The sequence below is a fragment of the Mycteria americana genome, chromosome Z, assembly GCF_035582795.1.
Source record: "Mycteria americana isolate JAX WOST 10 ecotype Jacksonville Zoo and Gardens chromosome Z, USCA_MyAme_1.0, whole genome shotgun sequence".
Lineage (NCBI taxonomy): Eukaryota > Metazoa > Chordata > Aves > Ciconiiformes > Ciconiidae > Mycteria > Mycteria americana.
In genome coordinates, this window is record NC_134396.1 from 57,958,223 (window position 1) to 57,980,465 (window position 22,243).

Here is a 22,243-nt window from a genome sequence, read left to right on the forward strand (position 1 = left end):
TTTGTTTTCTCTCCTGTGGCTTTAAGTCAGTATTTTGAGAGCAAGAATCACCATAATTCTTTGCATTCCTAATATATTACCACTGAGAAAAATATGCAGTTTCTTCTGAAAATGAGTTGAGAAAACTGTTATGTAAACATGACAGAGAGGCCTGCTGCTCTGGGGCAAGGCCATGTCATGCTGCAAACACGTGTGAAAGGGGGGAAAGTTTTAAGCATGTTTTTGGGAGCTTTTCCCATTTTCCTCCCCAATCCATTTATCTGAATTCTTTGTACTAGGCTGAAGCAGCTCTAACTTCACATGCACGTAAAAGCTCCGGGATCTCCTCTTCTTAACATGGACATTTAACCTCCATCCTCATTGTATTCAAGGAGCTAACGCTCCCCGGGTTATCCTTTAAAGAGGGAAGGTGCTTGTACCTCTTCTTACAGAAAATGAGAAAAATGAAGCACAGAGCAAGGAAGGGCTACATCTGAAGAGCACTGAAGTAAATCCAGAACCCAACAGCACGGTTTCACAAGCTCTACAGTCTGGCTTACGGCCGGGTATTGCCAAACTGCCATCCCTTCCAGCCTCCCTCCACTACCATGTTGCTCTCCTTGAGCTGGAGCCAAGTGCTCCTGTGAGTACGCTCAGCTGATTCAGCTCGTGGATTGATCTGGAAATAAGGAAATTTTGATGGACAAGATGAGGACACGTTCTTACTGACTTTCATGAGCATCACTGAAATGGATTTTTTCCCGTCTATTTGAAAATTTTGGTAGAAGTGAACATTTTAGCAACCCTAATTACATCCTTACAGCAGAATAATGTTCCATGACCAGTTTTAAATGCCACAGATTCCAAGATATGCTCTCACTAGTGGACACAATACATCCAAATCAAGGGGAATGCAAATTGTCATGTTAGCATGATCACGCTGCAAAGTAAGCTTACCATAGACAGCTAATTTCTCACTAAAATTACCTCTAATAAATGAAGATTTAAAATATCAAGCTCACTATGATCATGTAGAACAAATAGAAAAAAATACGTACTGTAGTCTGACATGGAGTTTCCCCCCGCCCCCCCCGCCCATTGCTCCCTGTTTGCATGGTCTTTCCATTTAGGTGTGCACTTGGGCACGGCAGGAAGGAAAAAGTTTGGGCCCCATGCTAAGCAGATCTAACCATATCTTTACTACGGCAGATGGCTGAAAAACAATGCGACTCACACAGCTAGTACTGTGTATCTGATCGCTAACCAATGCGGTGCAGACAAGTCAACCCCAGGTCCCTCCTGAAAGGACTGTGGCACCACCTACGACAGCGACAATTTCAATGGCTTAGACACCCTGGAGCAAAATTATGAACAGAGCCAAGAGAGGCACAGTGCCAGGGTTTTGATTTTCTTTGCAGCTTGACCAATGGCTACTGTACCAATAGCCGTGTGTAGTTATGGCTGGAGGAACTGCATGCTTACGGTGACAGAGAAAGTTTGTGGAGGAGCTAGGAATGGAAACCATGTTGTCTACGGCTAAGCTACAGCCCTGAACATTTGGGGATCCCACTTTTTTGCTAGAACCCAATGCATGGGTTGAAGACATCTTGCAGCTACGTTATTGTGAAATACCTCTCTGACCATATATATATATACATATATGTAAGGCCAAAAAAGGTGAAAGTCTGCACAAGATTGTGCAATGCACTAGAAAATGTCACCTCTCAAAGACCACCGGCCTGAGCCAGCTGTACCCTCTCCATCAGGGAGGAGCAAGGGCCACTGCTCCCTGGCAGACGGGGAGCTGGCGGCCAGGACAGGGGCCTTGCCAGCCACAGCCACAGCCCAGATCGTGAGGCGGTATGGTGGTGATGAGGCAGGTCCGAGGTGAAGCCAGGAAGCCAGCCTGCTGCTCAGGGTCAGGACCAAGCCAGCGGCTGACAAACAGATCCCATGGTGATGGGCAGAGGCCAGAAGCCCCCAGGTCAGGGTCTGGCTCAACACATCCTTGTCCAAGCAGAGGCATGGCTGTGGCTGAGCCATGGCAGGAGGCACCAAAGGGTCATGGCTGAGCTTCAGTCGGTGCCCGGGGGTGGGGGTGAGGGATAGAGGTCCCAGGCAAGGCTGGTCAGGGCCATTAAGGCTCACTGATGCCTTCAGGTCCTTGACGCTCTTGAGGCAGTGTGTTCACAACCTTGATATTTAACGCCAAGAGAAAGCCCGTGTCCTTGCGCTGGAGTATAGCCCTCCAGTCCTTCTGGGAGGTGTCAGGGCGAGACCTTACAAGGAAGATCTTTGTGAAGTTTCTCTAGGGTTAACGGAGGTCATGATCTCCAAGCGGTGTCTGGATGCTTTCAAATACAAAGCTGTGGGCTTCTGTTCCCCCGGTGTTTTATTGTACTGGTGAATGCTATGCAAGGACAGTTGCAGCCACAAAGGCCTCTCAGTTAAGTAGGTGGGGTACTCTCATCCCAGTGTCTTCTTCCCTGAGGCAGGTGTGGAGCTGCTGCAGCTCCAGCTTCACCAGGTGCGGCATGCTGTGCAGCAGATGCGGCCTATTTCGTCTACGTATTTGATCTATATATGAAATTAACCTTACAAGAAGGTTTGCATTAAGAGTAACAGTCATCAGGAGACAGAAGAGCTCAAGGGATGCTTCACACCTCTGGGTCACTAGATCGAAACAAGCTCACTCCAGGTCAGGTGTGATGGAAACCTATCTGACGTGTTTTTGGTAGGCTCTGCCGGCGAGCCGATGAACAGACAGCTCCAGGGACTGATCTACGATACCCTCCGTAGGATAGCTTCTTGAGGTCAAGGTTGTAAAAGCACAATGTCAAAGCAGGGGAAGAAAGCTTATACTGCTGTCTCTTGTCGATGTTTGTTCTCCAGGTAGATATAAGGTTTCATTCCCCCTGCTGAAAAAAGGAGTTTTACCTTTCAGATATACTAATTTCCCTTTTGAGTTGCTTTTGCTTGAGATTCTTTATATATTCCCCTCAAAGGTGAATGGAGTGTTGCCTTTTTGATACAAGTTTTATAGTATCCAAGCCCAGTTTCCTTGTAGAAGTGACAATGGCATCTTCAGGTCTTCAACCTTGCCAGACTACTTTATAATATTAATGTGCTTACATCATCCAAAGATACTTTTCCTTTGACAAAATTACTTGAACAACCATTTCTTAAAGAGCAAATTATCTATAGTTAATGCAATTCTCAGTAAGCAAAAGTGTGTAGTTGTGGAAACCAAAAAATAAATTATGGCTTTCTTGATATCAGTGGCACTTTTCTTCTCTCCTTTAAGTACATGCTAAGGCATTTAAAGCTTAGTATCGGGGTTTATTCCTAATTGGCTTGGTCATTGAGAAAATACTGCATTGCTGAAAACAAAGAGTATTTTGTGATCATAGTAAGTCATCTAAATTTTGAAAGTCCCTCAAGGGGAACTACAGTTTAAAAATACGGGATAAAAATCACTTGCAATTTTGCAAGGTGAGGACATGTCAAGTGAAGTAAGTGAGTTAGTCCTGTATACGGGAAAGGAGAAATAAGAAGATTGGAAAATGGCAGACACTGGAGCGTGGGTAAGCGGCAGGCCTGGAAGCTGAAGCCATTTCTTTTCACTGAGATTCCAGCACGGTATTAAAGAACGAAAACGCTAACGCATACTCCTACACATTATCACTATTATTACTCCTTTGTTGAGTAAGGATAGCTACGGTTTTTTCCCTGTTTTGATGCCTTATTGTCCCCTGCTATAAGAAATATTCGGCGGGGGGCCTCCGCGGCCCCGCTCTCCGGCCGTGCGCGGTGGCCCGGGAGGGGAACCTGCACTGGGGGAGGATTCGGGACTCTGCGCGGGCGGGGCTCTACTCCGTTTGCCTCCACCCGGGGCGTGCAGGCAGGGAGGCGGCAGGCAGGGGTCAGGCAGGAGAGCAGCCGGCAGGCCGGGGGCAGGCAGCAAGCAGCCGGCAAGCGGGGGCCGGGCAGGCCGCAGGCCCCAGGCGGGCAGGCCGCAGGCAGGCAGGCGGGGGCGGGGCTGGCAGGCAGGCGGGGGCGGGGCCCGGCGGAGGGGCGCCGCCGCGCCCCCACCAATCGGCGCCGGCGGGAGGGGGGCGGGGCGGGGACGGGGCGCGGCGGCCATTGCCGCGCGCCCCCGCCCCGCCCCGCCCCCGCCCCGCCCCGCCCCGCCCCCGCCCCGCCCCGCCCCCACCCCCACCCCCCACCCCCGGGCGGCCGCCGGCCATGCTGGGGCTGCGTCGCGCTGCTGCCGCGCTGCTGCCGCTGCGGGCCGGGGCCCCGGCAGCCGCCATGTCTACCCTGCTGGTCAGCCAGCCGCGCTACGCCTGGCTGCGGGAGCTGGGCCTGCAGGAGGAGAACCCGGGCGTGTACAACGGGCGCTGGGGCGGCGGCGGCCAGGTGCGGGCGGCGGCGCGGCCTGCGGTGGGGAGCGGGCCCGCGGGAGCCGGGTCCGGGGAGGGGGGCGGTGGGGCGGCTGGGCTTGCTGCGTTGGGTAAAGGGGCAGCGCGGCCCCGCTGCTCATCCCCCGCCTCCTGCCCTAGGTGGTGACGACGTACTGCCCCGCCAACAACGAGCCCATAGCCAGCGTCCGGCAGGTAAGCGCGCCTCGGCCCGGCCCGGCCCGGCCCGGCCCGGCCGGGGGAGCTCGGGGGCAGGCACCCAGCGGCTCCCGGGAAGGGAGGAGTCCTCTGGCCCCCGTGGCCGGAGCGGGGGGCGTTTGGGCGTCGGTTTGGGAGCTGCTCCTCCTCTCGACCAGGTTCGCGAAGGGCACGAACCCGCCGGGGTGGGTGCCGGCAGGGCTCTAGGGGATGTCGAATCCAGAGGTGGTTGGTGGAGCTCGTCGCAGCTCGGGCCGTCTGCTGGAAATAAGCCTGTGGCTTTTCTGGGAAGGAAAACAGGCTGTTCGCCTCCCCCCCGCAAGCGGTGTTGGGAAGGCCGAGGGCCTCTCCGGCCCGTTTTCGTCTGTTTGCAGAGGGGGCTGCAGGAGGGGGGTGGATTGCGGCTGTTCCGTGGAGCTGAGCGGCCGGGGGGAGGTAGGAAGGAGAGCAACGTGGCATTCACGTGCTAAATCTGTGGAGGCTTTTAGTGTGAGAACAGTGCTGTGGCACTAACCTACTCCTTTCATATATTAGGATTCGATGAGCCCTTGATGTCCAGTGAGGCTGGTGGAGTGGGACAGTCCTCACAGCCTTTGTTTAATGTTGTTAATAGTAGTAGTATCTCAGATAAAAGAAAAGATATGAATATATGATAAATGCCTTCCTTATAACTATTCTTTATAGAGCATCCTTTGTTATATGAAGGAAAATATCTACTCATGGGTTTTTTTGTTTAGGCAGCACATATGCTTTTTCATCAACAGTAAATTCAAGGAACTCAACATGCCATACTGGGGCCAAACTATGGCAGGATATAAACTTCCTGTGGAATTGGTCTTCCGTAGTGCAATACTATCCACTAGAAATGTCTTGAGTTGGATGCAGAAGCTTTTCTGTGGCTTTTGTTTTGGGGTTTTAGTTTTCCTAACTTTTTCTTTGACATGCTTCTTCGTGTAGGCTAGTTTGGAGGATTATGAAGAAACAGTAAAGAAGGCTAAAGAGGCATGGAAGGTCTGGGCTGATGTAAGTTAACAGAAACTTACCTTTTATAACATATCTCTGGCAGGTGAAGGCCGTTAAATTGCCCTGTCAGGTGGTGATGTAAAAACGCGTTCATATTGTGTATGTTGCATTAAAGCAAAAATCTGCAATGAGGACCTCAAGAAACAAACCCAGACAACTTGCACGTTACCATTGAGGTACAAAGATGAGGACATTGACTTGCGGAAAATGTTTGTTTTGAAAAGCCTGGCATATTTACCCAGGTTTGTGCCTGTAAACCATTGCCTACAGGTCTGCTGAAGTTCAGAAACCTTGTAGCGAGCAAATTATCTCTGTGGGTGTGTTTAACTTCACCTTGCCACATGCTTTCTCCTGCAAGAACTCTGCAGAATATTTGGATACCTAACTTGTGGTGATAATCTTGTTCTCATGGGGTGAGGAAGACTGCTGGTTTTGAGTGTGCTTTTTTTGTTTGCCAGCTGTCCTGGTATTTCACAAAACAGCTACGTTACTCCAAAACCTTAGTGTTACGTTGCTGTGTCAGACAATAGCTAAGCTATTTTTCCTTAGCAAGCTGTAGTTCTCAGCATCCCTGTAAAACCTATGTCCAGCCAGCATCCATTCTCTTGCTGGCCGTGCCAGGTTTGGTTTTTATAACTACCTGCCACTTCTTTGATACAAGCTGAAACCGGAATTTGTAAGGTATTGGGCATTCTGTATTTTATCCAGCAAAGTAGTTTGCCTTGCCTGAAGAGAACAAAGTTTAGGACAAACACAACAGCTTCCTCAGCTTCCTTGGGATATGTTTGTACGTGTTCCTTTGTTACAGTTTATTAATATAATGTTGGTGAGTGCATGCCAGCTCCTAATGTGTTTGGAAATAATCTGAAAGCAGTCTAACAGATAACAAAGAATCAACAGATGAAATGCTTTAAAGCCTCATCTCAAAGCTGTTTGGTTTTAGTTTGTGGATTTTGTTTTTTTAATGAGCTTATCTGAAAGATTTTGCCTGTAAAGAGATATGCTTGCATGGTTTATGTATTCGTCACTTCTGTCTTTCCAGCTGCCTGTTCATCAGCAATTTCTAATCCTGTAAACCCTGTCTCATGCATATGGCTTATTATTGATCCTGGCTATTGATTATTATCTAACATATTGATACCACATTAAAAAAAAATCTATTAATGTTTGGTATATGGGTTTAATTTGCCCATGATCGAGGCTTCTGTGTGTCTCAGCATCTGCTAACAAAATAAATGTCAGCAGCCATTGTCATACTGAAACAACAAGTTTCAAAATGTGATGTTAAGTACAATTCAGAAGCTCAGAAACCAGTTGAGTTTGCCTGTATAAAAAAAGCACTTGTTTCTTGAGGTGCAGCTGATTGTTTGGGGGCATTGTGGGTGGTGTAGCTAAACAGAAGTAGCAGAACTAATAATCTGAATGTTTCTGGCAATATTTGGTGGAACTCAAATTTTGAACAGACATAAATGTGTGCAGTATTATCAGTCTCTGTGAGGCAGGAAACAGTTTCTTGTAAAGTAGTGCACGTGATAAAAATGAACAAGTAAACGATGTCTTGGGAAGATAGGGGGAAAAGCACAGCAATCAGTGATTTCTTACTGCAGTGATAGAAAACTAGCAGTTTATATGCAGCAGAAGTCACAGATGTTCAATCTTAAATAGATTCTTCTGTTTTCTTTTGTTTTGACTAGATCCCTGCACCTAAGCGTGGAGAAATAGTGCGACAGATTGGCGATGCCCTGAGACAAAAAATCAAAGTTCTAGGAAGCTTGGTAAGGTGTTTTAAGAAGCAGCTTAACTTTGCGGGGAAGAGGGGGGTGGGAGCATGTGTGTCAAAACTTTTTCTTGGTTTTTAACGTACCACTCTGCAATACTAACCTTAATAATTGTTAAAATACTGTTAGTTCTGTTAGCTTGCCTAAATAACTGTTAATTAAAAAAAGGAAAAGGAAAAAAAAAAGTGAGATTGCATTCTGGCATCCTACACTGAAAGCGATAATATATACCAGGAAAAGAAAGTGTAATTCATTCTGAGCCTGTACTCTGGCCAGGAGGAGTGTTACAACTGTTGCCCTGCTGTTTTCCCACTTGCCTGTCAGATAGGGCACTGTCTGATACTAAAAGTGTCCTGAAAAAGACCTTGCTCTAATACAGAGCTTTTAACCTTGAGCTCTTTCTGGTGATCTGCAGGATTTTGTGAACTGACATGTGGAGGTATAAGGCTTCAGAAGGTGAGATGGTCTTAATGAGATCTTGCAGTGCTGTGCGGGACATAAAGGTTGAAGGACCGCTCCTTCAAAACACTTGCTAGTCGCTAGGGAAGAAAAGGAGACAAGCGGGGAACTTGCCACTTGCCTTTTACAGGGCTTGCCTGTATGTGCTGCTATTCAGAAACAGCTGTCAGTGAATAACTCCATGTGTAGTCAAACCCATATTGTTAACCTACAAAACTTTGTTCTGCTCTTTCCCTTGATGTTGTCTCCTCAGAAGAGTTTCTGTGGTGGAATTGGAGTGCTAACATACTTTTGTATTCAAAAACGGTACACTGTGGACCGACAGAATGTGGTCCAGAGTGGACCAATACAGTTTGCTGTATGTTCAAAGTGTGGACAGACAGAAGTTGAAGTTTGCTGTATGTTCCTTGGACAAAACTTGTTGCTCATTGCCAGAGCATTTTTCTAGCTTTCCCAAACAGATAATAAGTCTGTTCAGCCCTTCCAGGATAGGGAAGAGCGTTAGGGTGAAAGCGGTGCAGTAGGTATCCAGGTTTTAGGACTTTTCCTGGCCTTAGGATATGTAAAACGCAATGGTATGGCAACTCACCTTTTCATATGCTGTTGGAAATTTCCAGCCTCACCTCAGAATGTCCTTGTTAAGTATCCAGATGTATCTCTACTGCACTTACAGACTCACCACTGTGTTTCTTAGTAAATATGTCTGATGACCCTCCATTTCTGATCACAGATAGGGGCTATTCCTTCTGTGTCAAGATGACCACAGGCATCATAGAAATACCTAGACATTTAGTCACCTTTATTTTAACCTTGGCATGGAGAATAAAATCTTGTGGCAATTCTTTGAACCTGATTCCTCACTTAACAGCTTTTTCAAAGTACAATTATCAATCTAAAGTGGTAGGTGGTATCTACATGAAAGTCGCACCTCGGTATCAGAGGATGACTGTAAAATTAAGTGAGAGTAAATGAGTGACTTCTGAATTCTGAAATTAGTGAATTATCTCACTTTTGGAGGAAGATGTCTTCAAATGCCAGCTTATTCTCATTGATAATCTCTATGTCTGCTGTGTACATCTAACATGCTTTTAACAGAAGGACATAGCTTAGAATTGACTTCAGTTAAAAAAAAAAAAATCCTGAACATCCCAGGTTGCTAAAATACTAAAGATGTGTAGACATTTTCAGCAGCGTCTGAAAATGGGTTCTCTCAAACTCACTTTGAGATGTTGTAAAATTAGTAGTTTGCTTATGAAAAAAGTAAATGACCATTTTCCTTTGCTGGAGCGGTGTAGTCCCTCTTTTCCAATTTATTCCACGCTTGGTCCACAATGTGTGTAAACGTCCTGATGGAAATTCAGCGTTTCATTGATCTGAACCTATGAACTTCATTATTATTGGACATTCCTTTCGGTACATTATTTTTAATTTCCTCTGTTCATTAATTTCCTCTTCTAATTTCCTCCTATTGTATGGGAATGTGACTCCTGTCTAGTTGTCTGTTGTGTTCTTTCTTTAAGCTGTGAATAACTCAGGAAGAGGTGAATCTCTTCTAATGAAAAAATGTGTATTAAATCTTACTTGGTGTACAGATATACCTGACATTAGTGGGAGACAAAATGTATTGGGGATGCGAGGGAATTTTTTAAAAAAGAATTTTGCTTGCTCTTAATTTTTTCAGGTCTCTTTGGAAATGGGAAAGATTTTTGTCGAGGGTGTTGGGGAAGTGCAGGAGTATGTTGATGTCTGTGACTATGCTGTTGGTTTGTCCCGAATGATTGGTGGACCTGTTTTACCTTCAGAAAGTAAGTATGTGTCTGTGTATGTTGCGGGTTTTTTTTGTACAAAAGAAGAGATGGAGATGTATCTTAAATATACAGTGATGGAGTGCAGCAAAATCTCTGTACTGTGAGTTATTTAGGGAGCGTGTTGTCTAGGAATAGATGTGCTGGTCAGCAGTAGGGTCATCTAATGAAGTATCTAGCCTGTGGCATACAGCAAGAGAGGCAATAGATTTTTCTCTCCACTCTTTGAAGCATTAGATTCTCTTTGATTTCTTTGTTAATGAAGGTGCTAGAGAAAAGTATGTAAAAAGTTCAGCAGTGTACTTAGAAATGAGACACCTTTTTGTCAGTTACTGATTAGCAGACAATCACCATTCTGTTAACTGAATAGTTAAAATAGTAAAACTTCATGTTGTCATGTTACGAGGTTTTTCCACAATCTAGCTAACCTTGTTCCAGTAAGCTGCAGAGCACATACAATACAGCTCTCCGCAAGCTAATGCTCTGATGGACAGAGGAGTGATGCCAGGCCCCTTGCTCACATGGTTTCTTTTTTAAAAAAACATTAAATGGATGCAAAATGCATTATGTTGTGTCTTTGCCTTCAGGACCCGGCCATGCCCTTATAGAGCAGTGGAATCCCGTTGGGTTAGTAGGAATCATCACGGCCTTTAACTTCCCTGTAGCGGTTTATGGGTGGAACAGCGCAATTGCAATGATCTGTGGAAACGCTTGCCTCTGGTAAGATACAGCTCTCCAACATGCTAACAGTATTTTAAAATTAGAGAGCTATTATCTCAGGCATGAAATTGTTATCAAATGTCTGATGTTCTTGTGTATTTGGTTCTATCTCATGTAGGCTTAATTTCTATTTATTTTTAGGTTCACTTGTAGTCAAAGAGCTTTGTTTTGTTTTGTGCTAACCTCTTTTATGAGGTATTGAGATTCAGACCTGTCCAGGACTTAGCCAAATGGCCTGTTATTAAGGAACCCAGGTTGAGGTCTTGGAGCAGTGATAGCGGACAGTTAGTATTTTCAGAATCGGTACAGCTAAAATTAAGAATCTAAATAAGTAGCTTTACTTCCTCTCTCTGCTCCTGTTCCACTTTCATTTACCTGCTTCACTGTAATGTCTGGCATAGCTCTTGTTCATGTGGATTTCAGTAGAAGCTCTGAATACTCAACTGTGAAAAGAAACGCTTGAGTTCCTGTCTTAATATGCACCTGAAAACCAGCCTAACCACAGTGTGCTGTATTTGAGAGAGCATAAAAATTGCATATTTGAATTATTTCTTATTCTTGAAGAATTGAACAGAAAATAATGTCATTCTTTTTTTTAAATTTTTTTTCTTTTTAGGAAGGGTGCTCCTACAACGTCCCTCATTAGTGTTGCTGTTACGAAGTGAGTTCTGGTTTCTTTGCTTTCTGTTTTGCTTTTTAAACGACTTCTTTTCTGTTTGAGGTAGTGCTTAGTGGTCAGAAGAACTGCTTTCCCCTTGTTACCTAAGAAGTAACAGTATATATAGGATGTTAACTATACTGTTGGCCAGTTTTTTCTGGGACCAGGGCTGTGCTTCTGCTGAAGTAGAGCTAGCTGTGTGGTTTGCTTCCTTGTAGAAGAGGAATTGCTCATGAAATTCAGTTTCCCTCAATCATGCACTCATGCTTCAGAATCATCCCTTTTTTTGGGAGTCTCAGCCCAACATCATCACCCGGTTTCTTGGCAAATTTTTCTGGCTGGCTGTGTAGACCTATATCCTGAAGATGCCTTCACACAATCTGTATTATCCAAACTTAGTAACACCTTAGCATGTGTTTCCAGGGTTCAAAACTAATTCTTGATAAAAAGGAGAAGAACTCCAAAGAATTAATATCATAGTGATACTTATTCTAGGTTTATTGTTACTTTGCTTACTATATTAGCATTTTAAATACTTATCTATTGTGTGCTATGAATAACATTTATTTTTAAATGCTACATATAAATAGGCCCCTTTAAAATAAGTAATTAGTAAGTCTTGTAGCTTTAATATTAACTCCTGAGAACAACCACCCCAAACTACTTGTGCGTATTTTATGTAACTCCATGAAGTTATATAAATGTCTCTTTCTAATGATGAAAGACTGTATGGCCAAGGTTTTTACATGCTGATCTAATGCTTGTCTGTGCCAGTTGTGTGGATGCATGATGACTATATTTTTGAGTCTTACTTCTGTGTGAGCTATGGTTGTAACACCAAAGTCCTTGATGAAAGAAGTGTGTTATGTATTGTACAAACTACACGTCAATTAACTGCAAGACTGCTGCTTTTTAAAAATCTGTGGCTTCTTCATGTGCATGGTCAGACAGTTTTAATGGTTCATTCCCTAGTATATGCACCTGTCAGAAATCTCTGACGTTTTTTCATCTTTGGTTCTAGGATAATTGCCAAAGTGTTGGAGGATAACAAAGTGCCTGGAGCAATCTGTTCTCTTGTTTGTGGTGGAGCAGACATTGGGTAGGTAACATTTCTTGTGTTTTATGAAGATGTATAGAGCATAAAGAATATTCTTTGAGGTACTTCTTGTAAAGTTATTCTGATCTCCAGGAGTTCCCAGTACATGCATGTACCTGTTGCCATCATTTTTATCAACTGGTCTGAAACTCTGGCCTTGCTGTAAATACAATATGTATTTCTACTTGCTGTTGTGAGATCAGCTGCTAACAAGTAACTTATCAGATATTTAGTGAAGAGAGATGACTAAGTTTATATTCTACTTCTGCATATGCCTACACCCAAAGAATACAGCTAATGTTAAATTCCACTCATCATGTTCTTAAGAGCTTTCAATTTCTAGCCCATTGGCCTTTTGGACCACTTGTGGAGGAGAATACTTCCCCATTTTCCATGCTCACATAGGAGTCTGCACTTGCTCATAGATGCGTACCTGTGCTTAGAAGCTGTACAAATCATATTGTTTTGTTTGATTATTACAATGTGGAAATTCCCAGTACAAATATGTATTCAAATGTATCTTTTGAGCATTTCAAGAGAAGACAAAACAGAGGGTAAGCATTAAAAAAAGTCATAGGTATGCATATTTTCTTAGGGAACATAACAACTGGAGCTGATCTCACTATGTACTTTAGATTGAATTTCAAAATTAGTACAGGTTATGCTCTTATGGTCTGAAAAGGGGGAGGGAAACAAGGCGTTTCCCTTTTCTGACTAAGAAGCAGCTTTCCTGCTGTCTGCTCAGTCACTTACCTGATGTTTTCAAAGAAGTAGCTCTGTCTTTAAAAGATCTCCCTGGCTGAAGTTGGCTTGTATGGAAGGCGCAAGCAGCTTTTCCAGCTGTCTGCTCCTCCGGTGAACATGGTGGTATATCTCCCATTGTGCAGGACAGCAATGGCGAAAGATGAGAGAATGGACCTGTTGTCCTTCACTGGCAGCACGAAAGTGGGCAAGCAGGTAGCACTCATGGTTCAGGAGAGATTTGGTGAGTGTGTGGGGTCTCCTCCACTTCATTTCTTTCCGTGGTTGGGAAAGGCAGGGGAGCCCCATCGTATTTTAAAATAACAGCTTGTTTCTCTTGCCTCTTGTGTTACCTTTTTTTTTTTTTTTCTTAACTTGGTGGAAATAGGATGTTGAAACTGCTCAGAGCTAGATACTGCATTTTTCAGTTAGTTCTGTCACAACTCAGTGTTTTTTCCAGGGTATCCAAAAATCCATGGTCCTACAGTTAATTCTGGGGGTATTCCATGAATACCATTGTATGGAGATTGTCAAGATGAACAGCCAGGGCCTATGGTCTTTTGGCAATGTGCTCATCGAGAAGTGCCCCCTTACTACTTATGAATACAGGAGGAAAGTTATGATTTTTGAAGTGCTGTTTTTGTTGTAAATATTTAAAAGTGTACAGGCATGAGTCCATGCACAGCTGCTGGATTCTAACTCTGTAGTTTTAAACAGAAAACGGTGTGAACAGGATTTTCTCATACATTTGAAGTTCATGGGAGTGTAAAAAAAACAACCAAACAAACAAAAAAACCAAACCCAAAAAACCCACCACCACCACCAACAAAACAACAACAAAACCAGAACAGACTGCAGAGGTTAATCCAGAAGTAGATGGTGATTCCTGCTCTCAGATTTGAGATAAAACAGTTGCCAGAGAAATAAATAAGCCTGGTTAAATTTTATGTATGCATTTTGATCTCCATAGTACCTCCTCCTCTTCTTTGTCTGCATCATACTATTTATGTTGCAACTTTCTCTGTTTTCCTTTCCAGTGCTATTTTTGCCTATTTTTTAAAGCCTCTTTCTGCCCTAACTGCTCTCCAGGTATCTTTCTTCACAGTATGTGACAGATGTAGTATTCGGTGTAATTTTCTGCTTTAGCTAGAGTGATTAGTTGACAGTGATGCCTAAAACTTCTTGTCTACCCAGAAAAATAGGTTTTATGAAACTTAGCTGTAGTTAGAGGTGAGCTCACTGAATGAGGTGCAGTGAATATATGTGTGTATAACATAACTTTTTTTGTGTGTTTTTATTAGGTCGAAGTCTGCTGGAACTGGGAGGAAACAATGCCATTATTGGTAATATGCACTGTAGAAATTTAGTCCCATAGATGATATTTGGAAGTTAGTACACAAATGTTTGTAGTAAATTGTCCCTTTTTTCTTTTTTTTTTTTTTCCCCCACACTGGAGGTTTAAAAAGTATGTAGTAGAATGTTGGGTTTTTTCCTGTCTTCAGATTGTGGAGGGGTAGTGTTTTAAATAAAAAATGAAAGTTCAAGCTCTTGCATGTATTCACCATTGAAGTGAAGAAAGGAATGGGTGAAGCAGGAAACTTCAGTAATGGGATGTGGACAATGCTAAATAAATTTATTTTAGGATAGTTCTAATCTTGTGAACACCACCTTTTTAGCATTTTAGAATATAAGTACATATATATATAAAGTCTAAGACACTTAAGATAGTTGAAAGCAAAGCATGCAGGTATTTATTTTACTAGCACATTTTACAGGTTTAAGCAGCTTAGGGTATGATCTAGTTCCCAGGTAAACGTAACATAAATACTGTGAAGCTGAGCAATGTGGCAGAAAGAAAATATAAGCTAGATAAATACCTAAACTGCTGTCCCGTGTGTTGTAGACTTCTGTTTCACCTTTCTCATATTATGAACAAATGTAATTGCCTATCTAGACTATTAAGCTCTTTTGAAAACAACATTCAAGCAGGTCTTTCTTTTTTCCTGTGCTGCTTCACAGTCAGTAGCATAAACTTGCTTTATACTTAGAAAATAGTTTCCTTTTTCATATGAAAGTCATGCTTTTTCTGGAATTGGCTGTGAATGATGGCGTAAGCACTGTTTGGTTGGACTTTGTCCCACATTTAATAATAATTTTGGATACTTAGAGAATACTGTGGACTGGTTAAGCTGGGTGATATTTTGGGCATCCTTTGAGGCTTCTACATACTAGCTTTGCTTTAAAGATCCCGATGTCTTCTAGTCAGATGAATTTGTTCAGCTCATTTATATTTTACATTATTGGGTACCTGTGTGTTTTAGCTACTTTTTTGCATGCCATCTGGATACACTTTACCATCGTTTCCTTATGCTGCTACATGTCTTCTCAGTGAGAGGATAGGGTTGATGAAACAGCAGGAAATTGCTTGTAGTTTCTTCATTTAAAATGAAGCTGAGGTTCTTTGCCAGCTTTACTGCAAAAGGCTCTCTTCAGTTGTTCAGACCTATATTTATCTCCAATTGCATGTGCCTAATTCCAGGTGTAAAAGTAATAGGAGTTTTGAGGTGTTTCTGTATATCTTAGTGTGCTATGCTAGTGCGACTATTGCTAATGCTTCTTGACCAACCTGTCAGTTTATTATATTGTTTAGTGTCTTAAGTCATGCAAACTGCCTGTTTACTTCAGTAACACGCTGATGTTTTAATTTTTTTTTAGCGTTTGAAGATGCAGATCTGAACCTAGTCATCCCATCTGCTCTATTTGCTGCTGTGGGAACAGCAGGTCAGAGGTGCACAACTGCTAGAAGGCTGGTGAGTAAACGTGTGTTGTCTGGTTTGGGTAGCTCTGAATTTAAACTTAATTCCAAATTAGCTCAGAAAATGCCTAACAATTCCTAATATTATGGAGAGCAACAAATAGTCTTTGAAACACATTTTTACTTTTTCAAAAATCAGTATGATGGGAAAATAAGATGGTAGTTGGTCATTCCGCTATAATTCTAGCTCTAAAGCATTTCTTTGTATGTGTTTCTAAATGTGCCTGGTGCTAAAACACAGGAAAATAAAACTTAACCATACTTCCTGTATTTCTCTCTGTTTTCATTGCTAGAGCTTCTTTGCTTGTGCCTGCTACAAGTTTTGGTGCAGGGTTTAGATTTCAGCGAAGCAAGGGGGTGTGTGTTGCTTACTTTATTATTAATTTTTAACCAATCATTTTCAACAAGTTTAAAGGTGTTACAATGTCAGCCTGTGACTGTATAGTCTTTTCAGAGTTGGGTTGATTGAGTAAATATTTGTCAAAATTGATGCTGGTTAACTTCAGGTGTATAGGGAGGGCAGTGATTCCTCAATTTATAGCAATAAAAATCACTTGAGTATTTGTCCTAATTAACTGAAGAGTTTACAGATCACATTGATGCTATTGATCTGAGATGGGATAAAATTAAAACAGGTTTTTGGGTTTTTTCTTCTTTTAAATCTTCATGAAGATTTTAAATCTTCATTTCATGGTGTTAGTGCTGTTTCAAGGCCTTGCTCATGTGTTTATTTTTAACTTTGCGATTTGCTGAAAATGAGCAACACTGCCTCCGCACTTCATTCAGCCCTCTTCAAAAATAGTTACATAAGCTGAGCTGTCTTACAACCTTCTTTCTACATTTTGTTTAGTTCCTCCATGAAAGCATCCATGATGAGGTGGTGGCAAAGCTTGCTAAAGCCTATGCCCAGGTCCGCATCGGTGATCCGTGGGATTGTAAGTAGCTATTTCCAACTCATGGGTTTAGGAGACAAGCTTCTGTTTGTTTCTTTCTGTTTAAATTCCAAAGAGATTATAGATCAAAGCTATCTAATTTTAGCAGTTTACCAGAGAATGGGGATAGATGGTTTCATTTAGAATACAAACTCTGAAAGGGAGATGAAGAATCCAGCTAATACTGCTCATCTTGGACAGATTAAATAATTACTCCCAAAATGTCATGATAAGAATATTTGCAAATGTATACAGTTTTGCTGAAAGTATGTCTTTGGATCTTTGTTTTTAGCTGACACTCTGTATGGACCTCTACATACCAAAGAAGCAGTGAAAATGTTCCTTGATGCAGTAGAACAAGCAAAACAACAGGGTGGCTCTGTGGTCTATGGTGGAAAGGTGACTTACTTGTATTCTCCCCGCTACATTTAGCGCTCTAGGAAAAAAATACAGTAACATGGTGGCTTAGGCCAAGATTGTATCTCAGTTTGTCCTGTCAGCCATTACAGGATGTTAAGTTAGTCAGTCTGAGAATGTTTGAATTGCAATCCTGACTTTAGGGTAAAGATGGATCTACTTAAGAGCTACCTTCTCCTCCAAGAAATGGCTTTTGGCCGAAGAGCTTTTGGCTGTTCCTTGCACTACTCCCTAGTTGCAGGTGATGGTGAAAATACAAACAGCAATGTAAATGGTGAATATCAAACACATAACAAAGAAAAATTCTGTCCCTGGATTCACAATATCAAACTTCGGGAAATACTGAAGATTCAAGAGAGCCACTTGCACATCATATGGGATGTTTAATTCTCACGGACTTAATGTTCTGGCAGTTCTTATCTTTCACTGGCCCCTTCTTTATTCCTAATATCTTTGAAGTTCTAATCGGCTTAAAGTAGGACAAAGGAAGTGGTTTTTGTCAGCTGCTAGACTTTGAGACTTGATTACCTACTTAGTAGACTAAGTTATGCATCTGTATTTTAAACACTTAAATGAGTAAAATTTAAGTTATCTACTCAAATGACCTGACCTTCTGTTTCTGATTGCTAGGCACAACTATAGTAATGAGACCATGAAGGATTCCCTTCCTACGATAGTACTGAGGAGGATGCTGGTTTGAACTTACTCAGTTGTTTCTTTTTATGTGTTTTGAAGGTTATAAATCGGCCTGGAAACTACGTTGAACCAACCATTGTGACTGGCCTTCCTCATAATGCACCCATTGTCCACACGGAGACATTTGCCCCCATACTGTATGTGCTGAAATTTAAGGTAAAATAACAATGGGGAATTAGTCAGGTGTCAAGGATGCTAACAGAAGAGTTAGGAGAGAGATTTCAGATGTATGTCATGTTCATGTAATTGTCCCGGCACTTGAAGTGGTAACTGTTGTTCTGCACTGTGGGATATCCACTGTAATAGCTTACCTCACTGTGTAGCTACATTTAGGCATTTTCTGTGAAAAGCACTGGAGTTAAGATCAGAGTCTGTAAAGGAATAGATTTTTGTTGTTCATGTCAACCTGCTCAAAATCAGGTTGTATATTGTGTGCAGTGGTGGAGGTATCCTGTCCCTGACTTGGTGCACATGTATTTGCCAAGTGGCATTCAGTATATTTGTATTATGGCTGTGGTCTGTTGGTTTTTTTTCTCACAGTGCTTCTTTGTAACTGCTTTGCTTTGAATGGTCATGGTTTAACCATTGACACATACTCGTTTTAGGAGGAAGAGGAGGTTTTTGCCTGGAATAATGAAGTAAAACAAGGTCTTTCCAGCAGTATCTTTACCAAGGATTTGGGAAGAATTTTCCGCTGGCTTGGGTATAATTTAAATTACTTTTCTACCTTCCTGAAGCATAAGATCGCAGTCTTTCCTGTCTTTTGTAAACCTATGCACAATGCTAGTTGAGCATTTTATAGCCCTCATTTTAGTGAAGGAGCCTTTCCTGATCCTGAGGAGTAATTGTGTCTTATTTTTGTTTGTAGGCCAAAAGGATCTGACTGTGGCATTGTGAATGTCAACATCCCAACCAGCGGGGCTGAGATTGGAGGTGCTTTTGGTATGTTACTTGTGCCTTTTTCTTTATCCTTTAAATGACAAAATCCTCTAGCATCAGGTCTAGAGACTTGGTGTTATTCCTCAGGCTTCACTTTTTTTAAAGGTGGGGGGATTTTTTTTTCTGTTGACTCTGGAAGAGAATAAAACATTACCACTCTAAAACTAGTATAATTTAGGTCTTCTCATGTTATTTTTCAGGGTTTTAATCAGTCCATTTAAATGAGTAAATTGAAGAAATCAATGAAGTTAACTTTGAATTATACTGCTTTAGCAGAAAACACAAATTGACTAGAGGTAGTTGGATTTCAGTGTTTAAAAATATCTGTATTTGCCTTTTAAATACTCCACGTATCATATCCCCCCCTCCCCCTCCTCCAAGGGACTGTAACTCAGAAGTATGTTCTGAATGTGTTTTAAAGATGTGGCTGAGTGGAAAACTGTTTAAAACAGTTGTAACTAAAACAGCCTTGAGAACGTTTGTTTTGTAAGTTTGCATGTGTATATAAAAATGACAGCATGAAGTATTTTTGTGAGAAATTCTTTAAATACGTTTTTGCCTTTATTTCTCTTTTTTGTATATACTGAAGGAAGTGAGGGGAGGGAAGAAGAAATATTCATCTTACCATTTAAACAGTACAAGAACCAGGACATTCTTGTACTCTTGTCTCATGTTAAAACAAAATATCTTTAAAACAAGGTCCTCTGGTGCCAGCATGATGAGACTTTCAACTCCAGGCAGATGTGTTTTGGATCAAGCATGAGAAGAGAGCTAGCTGTGTGAGTTGTATGTGGTGGTGTTCTGTAATTATTTCAGATACAGAACAAGGGCAAAGGAATAGTTTTTCCCATGAGTTTTTATGAAATATCTCACCTCCTGGAGTTAGTCCAGATTCCCATGCTCCAAAAAAATTTCAAGTTTTCATTTATAACCTTTTTTCTACAGGTGGTGAAAAGCACACTGGTGGGGGAAGAGAATCTGGAAGTGATTCATGGAAACTCTATATGAGACGGTCTACTTGGTAAGACGGTCTTTTTAATTTCCAAATACATGTAAATTACAGATAAAGTTGCAAAAGTTGAAAACGTATAAATCCTTGACTACAGGAGGTTATCTTTGCTAAATGTGAGAGAACCACGTATGAGTGTTGTTGCCTTTTCTTCATGCAAGAATTTACATCTGTGTTCCTAGTAGAAGATGATTTGAAGGGTCTAGATAAAGACCTTTCTTTACTCACTGTTCCTCAAAAGGAAAAAAAAAAATCTGTTTTTTTTCTCCTCTTGCCTGATTTTAAACTTGGCTAAAAATTAAGTTACTGAAACTTGTCAGGAAATACATGAAGTGGCAACCACAGTGAGAGGGCCACTATTGCTAGTGGTGGGTGATTTAGCTACGTATTGGGTATCTATCCATAAATCTCCTGACAGGCTGTAGTGGTTGACCATTCCCACTCTCTGCTGCCTTCCCTAGCCTTTACCTATGCTAACTTTGGTTTCCATGCAAAGGCTTATGAATATGAGAAATCCCACCTTGATCTTTCTGTATGGACATTCTCCTAGTAAGAGATTAAATAGAGAATGATACTTTACTTTCTCCTTGATCTATCAAGGAAGAAATAATGGGGAATATGATCTTCCCCCATACATAGTAACTATATTGAAAACTGGACTAAAGTCAGTTCATAACTTTAAATAGGGAAACTGCTTACAGAAGTCTCTTGTATATGTGTGACAGAGATCAGAAGCCTTGTACATAGGAAATGGACTGCATAATCTGTCTTAGTGATCAAGTCTGGTCTCTAAATACATGTTTCTCTTCCAGTACAATCAACTACAGCAAGGATTTACCTTTGGCTCAAGGAATCAAGTTTCAGTAACAGCCTTATGAACGGCCGTGCCATGAACTCTCCTAGCATTTCAGAATCAAGCACCTTCTAAGCCTCATGGTGAAGAAAATTAATTATCTGAAACTTATCTGCAGCAAGGATACTAATTCTGTCAAAAAATCAGCTACTCTAAAATTGCTTTACTTTCAGTGTATGAAATTACTACTTAATTCTTCAGATGAGAACTATGTGGTCTTTGGGAAAAAGGGAGGGTGACTGAAACTAACAAATTTGGATTCAGGCAGCCTGGATAATCTGTTGCCTTATCACTGTATTTCAGTATCAACACTCTCGTTCCCCTGCCTCACCACCATTCACTGGTATTTCCAGCTAGTAGGTCTATGCTCCAAACTGCGTGCTGAGTTTCCTACAGATACCTGGTGCTATGGGGGGTGGGCAGTACAGGGCTATTTTTCAATGCATAAATAAAGGTACATTTTGTGAGATACCTTGGAGTTCTACGTTTTTGTTCGTTGTTCTGGAGAAGGAACATTCTGACTGTCCGTTTTCACACACTGAGCTGCTAGCTGGGGGAAGTATCACTGGGCTAAAAGGACCACATTAGTTTTCCTGCCTTTCCTTCAGAAAGGAGGCTTTCACCCTGTGTGTTGGGAGATAAGGGCTAAGAGCAAGGGCTACTACAGTCTCTTGGAACGTCCCCTTAAGGGGAGGAGTCACAGCCAATTCAGGTTGTCACAGCCCTTGTGACACCCTACAACCAAACCAGCTGAAGAACTGGAGGTGCAGCCAGGAGAGAATACTCTTCCAGAGGGAATTTGCTGGGGATGGGCAAATTGTTTATGTGTGTTTCACCGTAGGTGGGGGTTTCTCATGGCCACTGAAGACTACAGCCATCAGCAGCTCATTTAAGAGCCTTGCTCAGAGTCCAAGATGAGAAAAGGCATGATGCTACTAGGCTGATAATAGCTTTCCACAGAGTAACTTCTGAGGGTTTTAATGTACTATTTTTGGAGAAGATTTCCTCTCAATCCTATGTACCAAATTTCCACAACCTCTAAACATGGCAGAGCTGTTTGTTTTGGGCTCAGATTCTAGGACTCTGATTTGGCTTTTGATTTATTTTGAAACTAAGATCTTATAATAGCAATGTCATCCAAATTACGTTAAAGGTCCAGCACATACCACAATGCTAGCTCGTCGTCTTTCACCTTAATATCGAGTTTTAAAATACGTAGTGGTCTGAATTTTACATCTGTATTATAGAAAGTATTTTGGGTCACTTTCTACAGAATAAACAGTAGGGAGCCAAATTTTTTTCCTACAGAGTCTCTTACAGCTAGGTGAACTCTCTCCTCTAGTTCTTTGTGCTTGGCCATTTAACTAGGAAACAGGTTTCATGAAAGAACGTTGAGTATTTGCACACAGAAGGAACTGAAATCTCCTAAGCAGGCAGTAAATCATTAGCAGATAGAGGGCAAAGAAACAATCCAATTTCTAAACTTAATTATTCTGAAAATAGCACAAGTTACAGAAGCTGTATTCTTTAACACTGTTTTGTGGCACTGAATGTCACTATGAAACTGTCTCAACAATGAAAAATAAGTTCAAGAACTCTCCCCGTTTTGCTGCTTATTAATAGTTTTTGGATAGCTTCGTTATGTCACATCTGTTCTAGAAAATGAAGGCCTTTTTACTCTTTTTGGATAAAATAATTTCACAA

General features: G+C 41.9%; 1 protein-coding gene across 1 annotated transcript; it reads left to right on the forward strand.

Moving 5' to 3' along the window:
• The first annotated feature begins 4,191 nt into the window (after positions 1-4,191).
• ALDH7A1 (aldehyde dehydrogenase 7 family member A1) lies at positions 4,192-21,008 on the forward strand. The gene is made up of 18 exons (XM_075527132.1): positions 4,192-4,398; positions 4,542-4,595; positions 5,556-5,621; positions 7,316-7,396; positions 9,540-9,663; positions 10,251-10,383; positions 11,000-11,044; positions 12,063-12,140; positions 13,025-13,122; positions 14,180-14,221; positions 15,594-15,688; positions 16,544-16,628; positions 16,918-17,024; positions 17,778-17,894; positions 18,344-18,441; positions 18,607-18,680; positions 19,623-19,698; positions 20,499-21,008. Exons 1-18 carry the CDS (start codon positions 4,225-4,227, stop codon positions 20,551-20,553), a joined length of 1,602 nt encoding a protein of 533 aa, XP_075383247.1. The 5' UTR covers positions 4,192-4,224; the 3' UTR covers positions 20,554-21,008.
• The last annotated feature ends 1,235 nt before the right edge of the window (positions 21,009-22,243 follow it).